At 41.5% G+C, this 11,700-nt stretch overlaps 1 protein-coding gene across 1 annotated transcript in view; it reads right to left on the bottom strand.

The window, feature by feature from the left end:
* Positions 1–1,197: 1,197 nt before the first annotated feature.
* Positions 1,198–11,700, bottom strand: part of BRF1 (BRF1 general transcription factor IIIB subunit) — a 623,639-nt gene continuing 613,136 nt past the window's right edge. Inside the window, exons 17-18 of the mRNA XM_077464483.1 lie at positions 9,808–9,949; positions 1,198–1,682 (exon numbers count right to left, since the gene is read on the bottom strand). Coding sequence (XP_077320609.1) covers positions 1,645–1,682; positions 9,808–9,949 — 180 coding nt within the window. The 3' untranslated portion in view covers positions 1,198–1,644. The remainder of the gene's footprint in view (positions 1,683–9,807; positions 9,950–11,700) is intronic.

Raw genomic sequence — 11,700 nt, 5'->3', positions numbered from 1 at the left:
GCAAGGCCAGAGAAACTATCCCTTGAGTAGTAGACCACCCAGACATTGCACTAATGTGCAATAGTGTTTGTTTGCTGCTATCAAGAATATGTTTGAAGTTCAGCCTGGGTGACATTGGTGACTCCCTCCATAAATATAATGGAGAAATAACTGTAGACACAAAGGGACAAGATGTACATTTAATAGCAGGATCACCAGGTGAAAATAAGGGGGGGGGGGGGGGTGGAGAGAGCCTGAAATCAATTAATGTATTTTAGGACTTGTAAGCTGTAATATATAACATTTTTGCTTAGGTTTAGATACTTTTGAATTGCTAATCTCTTGCCTCTCATTTCATTGTGCATCATGATATATTTGTCAGTCAGCTAGAAGAGTCTAGTATGCATTCATTATAGGTGTTAGTAATGAGATGTTCTGGGCTTAAAGCTAATTAAGCCTAAACCTACTCCCACCCCCTTTCTAAGCTCACTACCCTTTAAAGGAAAGATCTGTATACTTTCCTAATCTACGGGTTCTGGTCCAGTCAACTGATTGGGTCCCAGCGCCAGTTTCAGTGCAGAGGAGGGACAGCGGACAATGGATGCCCCATATTAAGTCTATGGGTGGTGCCACTGCACAGTCTCTGCAACTGTTGTTGGTGCCAATCCCTTGAAGCCGTCCACTGGGGAGATCATGTGACCAGACCGGTGTGCCCTTAGATTAGGTAACGTCTTTCCTTTACAAGGTAGCATAAAGCTTAGAATGGGGGAGGGAGCAGGTATAAGATTACCTTTTGACCAGACTTCAACTTTAAGCTACAGGACCTAGGTGAGTTTAAAGAGTAACTGCGCTTTAGTTGAGAGAAAAAAAAAACATTCCCCTCTGGGTGATCTATGTACATTGCAAGGATTTTAACAACTTTGTTGCAGATTCCTACCTTTTTGTTATTCTGGAGGAATAGCTGTAATATCTAGCTATGTCTATGTGCTGAGTGAATGAGTATGGAAGTGGTTTTGGAATCAGCTACTGCACCTGCAGGGTCTGCAACCCTTTATAATTTCCCTTTGGAAGAATCCCACAAAAAAAAAAATGTTGTTGCAGGGGATGCTCAAAATCGAATCTGGATCTTGGTACAGACTTTCTTTACACTGTTGTGTAAAGAATGCTTCCAGCTAGCCATATTGCATTGCATTTTACAGAAAATGACAGAGCTGCAGATTGAAAAGGAAAGGTCATTTTTAATAACAGTCAATTACTTGCAATTGTATAATATATATATTTTTTTGCCAATTTCTTTTCCCATGAAAGTGACATTACCCTTTAACTATCTCTCTGGAGGGAAGCAGACGTGTAACCATACATTAGGTTTTGCTCTATGCTGGCTGGGTTTAATTCTAAGAACAAACGTATCAAAACATTATTACAGCATAATATTATTAAAGAAAAAAAAAGTAACAAAAGTTTCAAGTACTATAAACCCAATAAATAGCAGTTATGAGTCAACGGCCATTGATAACTGACCAAAAGTAACATTTTGTAAGATCCGTTTCATTACAAAATGCCAGCTACTATGTATAATTATGCTGATCACAGAACAGCATTGATACAAGTCCATATATTACAAAGATCATTGAACAAGCTCCATAGTTAGTCATGTCGCAATGGTCAATACCCGTCGTCGTCATCCAGGTCGCAGCCATAATCTGAAATAAAACAAAATGTTACGTTTAATATGCTGCAATTCCAAGATGATGGGGAAGGAAAAAAAAAGATAATTGTGTTGCCATGTTAATCTAAGAATTTATGTTCTGATTAATTATTACGATGCAGTAAACTGACAGGGAGACAGAATGACCAGCCAACATTAAGACCTGCGGCTAGCGATGGTTTATAGCGTACCATAAATTTTCTGTTTGTTTTTTTTGAGCAGCAAAATTAGGAGTTAGAAAATACATTTAGCTGTTAATAAAGTGGGAGACACAGTTTCTCATTTATGAAAATGGACCAATAGGATAGTGGCCATGTCAACCTGAGCAAGCAAACTCTACTTTTCATTTTTCTATAGCAGATTAGAAAAGTACAGCAGTGGTTTCTTAAAACGGGTGCATCTTTCTACCATGAACTAAAAAATTCTAGTTGCTTGGTCTGGTTTTGATAGTTTGAGATACTGACCAAGAACAAGCATACAGATCAGCAAAGATTTTCTCAACTTCCTAAAGGCTTGTCACCCAAAGACCCAAACATATTGGAGGAGCATGACAGCCAAGCAATTAGTATTTTTAAGAGAGGTCAGCAATAGCAGCCTTTTACATCATCAGAGCAAGTTTTTGTTAAAGCCCAATGCCAACCAAAACCGTTTACATCATTCTGGATAGGATGGGGAAGGGTTGGACTTTGTTGGGCATCAATTGCCATTTGTATTCTTGTTGGGGGAGATTTCCTCTCACTTACTTTCAGGATAGTAAACTATAGGAAATACTTCAAACAGGGATAAAGGGGGGAAAAAACTACATTAGTAGAGTAGAAAAGGATTCTGACAAGTTTTTTGTATTGCTGTTCATGACTTGCTGCGTCCACCATTTTTTGCAAGGACACTGCAGGGACAGTAAAAGAGTAAGAATCTCCCTAATGTGGTCCTAGACAGAAATAAAAATCTGCTAAAAATTATCTCACCCCCCTAAAAAGAAAATTACTGGAGTTAGACTTTATATGCCTTACTTTTTTATGATGGTGAAACTTTTCAGATTTGTCTCAAATATGAAAACATTTTGTTTTCAGTGCCACAAAATACATCATTGTGCCCCAGGTGCTAAAACATAACATACTGAAAGATCTGTTGCTTGGGTTCCATACATGGGTCCTTGTTTGACCAGTGTTGCTATTTGTACATGAGGCTGTACTAACACACAAATGTATACTGCCATGTGGAAGGGTGACCTGCAAGTGAGATTATGTCAAATATCTGAATATACAATCAGAGGTACCCTTATCTGTATACTTACAAATGACAATAAGAACACTATGACAAAATATACAATATCTCACAAAAGTGAGTACACCCCTCACATTTTTGTAAATATTTTATTGCATCTTTTCATGTGACAACACTGAAGAAATGACACTTTGCTACAATGTAAAGTAGTGAGTGTACAGCTTGTATAACAGTGTAAATTTGCTGTCCCCCAAAATAACTAAACACACAGCCATTAATGTCTAAACCACTGGCAACAAGATTTAGTACACCCCCTAAGTGAAAATGTCCAAATTGGGCCCAAAGTGTCAATATTTTGTGTGGCCACCATTATTTTCCAGAATTGCCTTAACCCTCTTGGGCATGGAGTTCACCAGAGCTTCACAGGTTGTCACTGGAGTCCTCTTCTACTCCTCCATGATGACATCACGGAGCTGGTGGATGTTAGAGACCTTGTGCTGTCCCACGTTCCATTTGAGGATGCCCCACAGATGGTCAATAGGGTTTAGGTCTGGAGACATACTTGGTCAGTCCATCACCTTTACCCTCAAGCTTCTTTAGCAAGTCAGTGGTCATCTTGGAGGTGTGTTTGGGGTTGTTATGTTGGAATATTGCCCTGTGGCCCAGTCTCTGAAGAGAGGGGGTTAATGCTCTGTTTCAGTATGTCACAGTACATGTTGGCATTCATGGTTACCTCAATGAACTGTAGTTCCCCAGTGCCGGCAGCACTCATGCAGCCACAGACCATGACACTCACCCACCACCATGGTTGACTGTAAGCAAGACACCCTTATCTTTGTACTCCTCACCTGGTTGCCGCCAAACACGCTCGACACCATCTGAACCAAATAAGTTTATCTTGGCCTCATCAGACCACAGAACATGGTTCCAGTAATCCATGTCCTTAGTCTGCTTGTGTTTAGCAAACTGTTTGTGGGCTTTCTTGTGCATCATCTTTAGAAGAGGCTTCCTTCTGGGAACACAGCCATGCAGACCAAATTGATGCAGTGTATGGTCTGAGCACCGACAGGCTGACCCCACCCTTTCAACTCCTGCAGCAATGCTGGCAGCATGTCTCTCTCCCAAAGACAACCTCTGGCTATGATGCTGAGCATGTGCACTCAACTCCTTTGGTCAACCATGGCAAGGCCTGTTCTGAGTGTAGCCTGTCCTGTTAAACCACTGTATTGTCTTGGCCACCATGCTGCACCTCAGTTTCAGGGTCTTAGCAATCTTCTTATAGCCTAGGCTAGGGGTAACCTTGGCCCTCCAGCTGTGGTGAAACTACAAATCCCGTCATGCCTGTGATTGTCAGGGTCTTGCAGTGTCTCATGTGACTTGTAGTTTCAATACAGCTGAAGAGCCAAGGTTGCCTAGGCCATCTTTATATAGCGCAACATTTTTTTTCCTGATCCTCAGAGAGTTCTTTGCCACGAGGTGCCATGTTGAACTTCCAGTGACCAGTATGAGAGATTGAGAGCGATAACACCAAATTTAACACACCTGCTCCCCATTCACACCTGAAACCTTGTAACACCGGGGAGGGAAAATGGTTAATTGGGCCCAATTTGGACATTTTCACTTAGGGCTGTACTCACTTTTGTTGCCAACAGTTTAGACATTAATGGCTGTGTGTTGAGTTATTTTGAGGGGACAGCAAATTCACACTGTCATACAAGCTGTACACTCACTACTTTACATCGTAGCAAAGTGTAATTTCTTCAGTGTTGTCACATGAAAAGATATAATAAAATATATTTACAAAAATGTGAGGGGTGTACTCACTTTTGTGAGATACTGTACGTATTATGTTTTGGGTTCTTTGATTCATTTGAATGCACTTGCCCCAAATCTCTTGAGAGATGATTTCCACTGTTAATGCAGATGCATTAACGGAGAAGTACAGCCAAAGCGATTTTGGCTGCGTTTCTCCTGTGAATCACAGGAGTGACGTTTATTCCGTACTCCTGTAACCAGCTTTATCCCGGCGTCACTCAACCCGTCCAGGCTCTGGAATGATCTCGACTTTACAGTCGGGATCCACCCAGATGTCTGGACTGGTAGCTGGCTCAGCCTCTCAGTGAGCCCCTGGGAGAGTGAGCCAGCCACTCCCACATCCTGCACAGTCCGGTGCTCCAGTGAGCACTGGGGGGGGGGGGGGGCTGAACAAAGAGCCAGTGACTAACAGTCACCAGCTGTCTGCTCAGTGAAAACTGAGTGATCAGTGGTTTTTGATTGCTTAGTTCTCAGTCTTAGCCCTTGTACACACGATCGGAGATTCCGACGGAATGTGTCCGATCAGAGCATTTTGTCGGATATTCCGACTGTGTGTGGTATGCATCGGACTGTTTCCGTCGGAATATCTGTCGGACCAAATTTTCCAACTTGCCGGAAATATTTTCCGACAAAATGCTCCGATCGGACATACTCTGATCATGTGTAGAGAATTCCGAATGGACAAAGTGCCACGCATGCTCAGATCAAATTCCTACATCAAAGCTATTGGCTACTAGCCTGAACGTAGTCCTGTCGTAACGAAATAACGTCATCACGTTCTGAACGATCGGATTTTCCAACAACTTCGTCCGACCATGTGTATACAACAGTTTCGGACAAAATCCAAGGGAAAAAAATCTGACGGATTTGGTTGTTGGAATCTCCGACTGTGTGTACAAGGGCTTAGAAACGCAGTATCAGATTGATCCACCTAGCTGAGAATAAATGTTTATTTCTTTTAAAACCCATACTTATCTTTTAATACTATAGCAGCAACTCCTGTCACTGATAACGAAAAAAAAAGGACTAAATAGTAATGTAGGGAATCACAGGCATCCAATACTATCAGAAGTTTCAAATATTGAATACACTGAACAAAATCTGCAGTGCTGGAATGGAGGGAAGGTTTTATACATGGGCCAATTAAAAAGGCAGGTATAATACCTTCTCCTCTCTTGCAGAAACCTTTTATTTCAGCAGCTTTTCTAATTAAACAGGCAGGGTCACTGTAAGGTGAGCTGAATGCTGAAAAATACAATATGCAGGATTTGGGTGCCTTTGCACGGGTTTTATATACACTGCTGCACATGGTATCTGTGTACACAATATCCTTAAACTGGCGCAAAGTCAAATCCTATTCTTGGACAATAACCTTTGCCTTTCTGTAGTGTTGGTGCTTCCTGTGTGACTATATAAATCCTGGGATAGGTTCCCAACTTTCGTTAGAACTGAAGAAGTGAATTGGAGACGATACTAAACGTCTTCAACATTCTAGAACACGTCCAGATTGTAACTACTACTTAATATACCATGAGTTGGATGAATGAGAACCTTTACAGACAAGGTAAACAAAACATTTCCAATACACATTCCAATCTCGAGTTTGCCTGTGCCCTTCAGTTTAATAAATTGAAATTATTGCAAGGCAGTACTGGATTTCTGTGAATTTTAAGCTAACTTGCTTTTTTATTTCTTGTATATCCACAGTAAATAGGCAAATTGAATTACCCAGCCATCTCTTTACAAGATGTACTGTTATTTATTGCAAAATAAAATAACCCTTCTCTGGAAGACGTGTAAAAATTACAAATTGCCTTCAAGAAATTATCAGGGGGGAAAAAAAAGCTAAAAGCAATTGTTTTTTTTCCAGCAATACATAAAAAGGTGCCTGCTGCAAAGCAGCAAGAGGTTGGCTCACACACTCATTCCGTGAATTAGGCATTATGTTGTAGAGTGTTATTAGTCACCAGCACACCAACAAGCTTGTTTTAAAGTGCAAAGCCATTTATTTTGGATGGTCACATAGAAAAGCAATCTTTAAAAACCATGCAGGACCCCCCCCCCCCTTTTTTTAAGGCTCAGATCAAATTACATTTCCATTTTATTTTGGGCCACTTGATACTCTGATCTAGAAAGGCCACATACATATAGACACATTTAGATATTTGATACAGGTATTAAATGTCCATATCATCTGGGATCAATTGAAACAGTTGTAAGAAACCTGCACAAGGGCCGGTTCACACTGCTCCAACATGTGCTCGGACTTCCAAGTCACAATCAATGGTTCCCTATGAGAGTGTTTTGGTCTGACTTTGAATATGCCCTCCAGACCATACCAGACTGAAAGATCTTGTGTTGACCTTGAGGGGAAACCCCACGTCAAAAAAAAAAAAACGGTGTGCCTGCCCCCCCCCCCCCGCAAATCCATAACCCTTGGCGTCACAAGACAGGAAGGAAAAATCCTGGACGGCCGCACACCGCTGCAGGCATCTTTAATGAAAGCTTAAAATCTAAAAACAGTCATATCTTATGCAAAGAGAACATGGGAGAACATCTAATGCATTTCACATCACAAAAGATGCTTAGTCAAATTGTGATCTGTTGTGATGTGAAACGTGTTAGGTGTTCTCTCCTGTTTTCTATGCATAAGATATGACCGTTTTTGTTTTTTAATCGTTCAATAAAGATGCCTTCAGCGGTGTGTGGCCGTCCAGGATTTTTCCTTCCTTCCTAATTTGAGCAGAGCCAGCACCTGTAAGATCGTATAAGGTGGTTGTCTTCAACAGGTTTGGAGCTTTTGAGCTGCAATTTTTCTTCTTTCATGGCATCACAAAGGGCGGAGTCTAATTGTGATGCCACTGGATGGCCACACCCCATGGCTATATAAGAACTGGCAGACATCGCAAATGAGACAACGGTGGGAGCCAACATTGGATGGGGACCGGGTCAGCAGAAGAAAAGACCAGAGGAAGAACACATCACCGGAGGGTTAAGATAGCAGCGTAGGGTGAAGACCGGAGGAAGAACACATTGGTGGTGGAACCAGAGAAAGCAGACACGTTGGAGCTACGACGGGGGACATTCTTCACTTTTAATAAAGGACTTGTCAAAAACTATTTTTTCATTGTTTCTCTATTGTTTTTATTTAAACTACACTGCTTTTTTTTTTAGGGGTGAATGGGTAGAGGTACCCCATATTCATTCACATTGGGACGGGGGGGGGGGGGGAATCTGGGTGTTCCCTTGTTAAAGGGTGCTTCCAGATTCCGATTAAACCCCCTGGCCGCAGACCCAGACAACCACTGCCCAGGGTTGTCGGGTGCACCTTGTCCCCTTGTTGGGGACAAGGACCACTTCCCAACACCCCCAATGTTGAGGGCATGTGGCCTGGTATGGTATAGGGGTGGCGCTGACTTGTCCCCCTCCCTTTCCGGACCTGCTGGGCAGAGTGCTCAGAAAAGGGTCTAGTATGGATTTGGGGGGGCCCACACAGATTTCATTTTTTATTTTGACGTGGGGTTCCCCCTTAAGATTCATACCAGACTGAAAGGGCCTGATATGGTTTGATCAAAGTCAGATGGAAGTCATACAGTTTCCTTGACAGATCAGTGTGAAGCCTAAGCCTGGCAAAGAGGCTTCCTTATAGCTATATTGTTTGGAAGGGTCTCTCTCTCAACCTTAAGGATAGCAACTCATACGCAGGCTGATCATGATCCAAGACTGCTTCACCCAACCATACCTGACCAATTCATAAAAATGAATAAAGTAGATCCTGCGTGTTTTGTGCAAGTTACATGCTAAAATAAAAGTGAAGCTCGCAATCTTACTGTGAGCTTAAGAGGATGGAGTATCTAAAGCTTCTACTTCTTACCATACAGACATGAAAGTTACTTTTGTCATTTCAGCCATGCCGGTAGTTAAAGCCAACAATAGCAAACTAAATAGCATGTTACAATCTTAACTGACTGTTCTATGTTTGATGTTGGTCATACTGACGTCAATCTCTCTGATCTGTAACCAAATGTATTTGTGTAGCCCTTTTTTTTTTTTTTTTTTTTAAGTGTAAACTGCCATACAAAGCGATGCATCTTTGAACAATACTTATTAATAATTGTTAATTATAAAAATAAATAAAAGTGAAGCTCATGTTAACCACTTAAAGACTGCCCACAGCATATATACTGCAGCAGGGTGGCTATATTGCACAAAATCACGTACCTGTACTTCATTTTGTGCAATGGATACTGCGAGCACACGTCCGCATCCATTGGACAGAGGGGGAGCCAATCAGGCAGCCACCGCAATCGTTCCCCAGAGAGTCAGAACGGTTATCTGCCTATGTAAACAAGGCAGGAACACGGATCTCTGTGTTTACCCAGTCAGTCCATCCCCCACTTAGTTAGCAAGCACCCCCTAGGGACACACTTAACCCTTTGATCGCCCCTGGTGTTAACCCCTTCTTAATCACTCTAATAATGTCACTGGTTCCCTGAAAAAAATTGTCCAAAAAGTGTCAGTCAGGTGTCCGATTTGCCTTCCGCAATGTCACAGTCCTGCTCAAAATCACTGATCATGACCATTACTAGTAAAAAAAAAAAATAAATAAAATGCCACCAAAAGAAAACTATTTGTGGGGGGAAAAAAAGAAAATCAATTTTTTATTTGGGTACAGCGTCGCACAACCGTGCAATTGTCATTCAAAGCGACACAGTGCCCTACTGCAAAAAATGGCCTGGTCATTAAGGGGATAAAACCTTTCGGGGCTGAAGTGGTTAATACAAGAGGCTAGCTACATGCAGTTTATTGAAAGCAAGTTGTGTGACGGATCCAAGCAAGCCGTATAAGGATTACGTAGTTATGTGTGCCCGCAATAAACATATAGAGAACAAATCGTCCCATCATTACCATTTCTATGGAGGAAACTAAGCAAATCTTCAATCTGCTTTAGTCTGTCAAACCAGATAAAAATTTGATGCGCATATCAGCAAAGAACAAGTGGTTTGTAGAAGGCGAGGCGGCCCACTAATGGTCTTTAAGAAATGTTATCATGAAGTTAGGTAAGAATCTTTTAAACTTACCGTTTCCCCCCAATAACTCAAGTGCGCTTACGCAGTGCTCCTCTTCTTCTTCCTCCTCCTCCTCTTCATCCTCATGGTTGTATGCGACTGGCCCAGACTCCACCACTACATTAGTCTGACTCTCAGTGATCCCGGTAGGTTGCTGGGGGGAAAAAAAGCACAGTTCACACAACAGATACAGGGTTAGGATAACCTCTGCAGACATATCTGATCTCTCAACTAATGAAGATTCACTGCCAAGTCAAAACTAAACAGATCATGTGCCACCACACTGGATGAGGTCACATACAAGACAGCATCTGATGAATTATGGCTTGTTTACTGAATAAGTAACACAGAAGCTCAACCATACATTCTAGCTCAGAACATTTTGTGAAAATGACTGCACCGCAAGACCAAGGTCATTTTTAGATGAACACGTTTACAACTTTTCAATCAATGAATGACTCCTGAGAAAAGTTGCTAAGTAGTTAGCACATCCGTCTAGTGGCACTAGGGATGTTCGTTCACATCCCAATGATGGTTCCAAATGCATGGAGTTTGCATGTTCTCCCTGTGCCTGCATGGGTTTCCTCCAGATACTCTGGTTTCCTCCCACGTTCCAAAGACATGCTGGTAGGTTAATTGTATCCTGTCTAAGGTGGTCCTAGTATGTGTATGTATGAATGTGAGTTAGGGTTCTTAGATTGTAAGCTCCTTGAGGGCAGGGACTGATGTGAATGTACAATATATATGTTAAGTGCTGCTTAAATTGACTGTGCTATATAAGCACCAATAATAAATAAATTATTGTAGATGATTAAACTGAAGTTCCTTCCCAGAGGAAGAAAAGTATATAGTCCAATGTTTATCAGTTACAGTGAATGTGTACTATGCCTTCTGTACAAATCTAATGGGGAATTTTAAAGCACACAATTTGAACTCGGTGCCCAGTACTGCTAGAAAACAAATCCTTTAAAATGTGAAATGAAGGGAAAAAAATCCAAGTAATCATTTTCTTCTGATCTCAGAGGGGACAGTGTTCTGCACCCATAAGGGTTAAGATTTCAAAGTCTTACAGAACCAATCCAAAAAATGGGATTAAGTGTCACCAGTGGAAACTTTGTTCCTTGGGACGCTTCATGCTGAGAATTTCCATCTAGCATTTGAGTGGTGTGGAACCAAGCATAAGCTGCTCATTGACTCGTGGAGACTGCAGGACTAAAGAAACCACCTAATTAAAATGTGACCTCTTCCTAATTATCTTGCCCATCTCCATCCTGCTGCACATCTAAAATTGTTCAATTTTTGTAATGAGCAAGAATAAAAGTCATAATGCTTGTCCCTAGGCAGTGTATTGAGCAGTTTGACAAGTTTAATACTTTTTATATCATTGTCATTCTATTCAAAATGCTAAATACTGGAGTTATATAATCATCTTTTAGCTCTGGCAGAAATAAGGCAATTTATCAATCTGCTGTAGAAGCGTCAAAACGACAGTAAATTTAAGTGCCCTGGGGTGGGCTAAGCAAGTGCATTATCGTTGCTGGCTAAAGATTTGACACAGGATTAGTCTCTTATTGTTTGCACTTAAAGGCAAAATCCACCTATTTACCGTAAATAGGGCCCCCACTACCATGGAAAAAAAAGGGAAAAATTTAGAACAACCAACATACTGACCGTACCTTCAAGTTCCAGATTGCATAGTGTGATGTGACGATCTTTCCAGCCAGATCCTAGGAACCATGAAAATCCCAAATCCTATGAGAGGACCTTTCACATAGGGCATGAGCATCCTCATAAATGTGGGATCTCCCATGTATCCAGGATCTGGTATCAAGGATTTGGATATCATCCCTGCCTTGTTACGGCTGGCGGAAGGTGAATATATTCACTAACTTTTTTTCAATGATT

The sequence above is a fragment of the Lithobates pipiens genome, unplaced genomic scaffold (genome assembly GCF_037356315.1).
Source record: "Lithobates pipiens isolate NorthernLeopardFrog02 unplaced genomic scaffold, aLitPip1_a1.2 Scaffold_30, whole genome shotgun sequence".
Lineage (NCBI taxonomy): Eukaryota > Metazoa > Chordata > Amphibia > Anura > Ranidae > Lithobates > Lithobates pipiens.
This window is presented reverse-complemented; position numbering and strand designations above follow the sequence as displayed.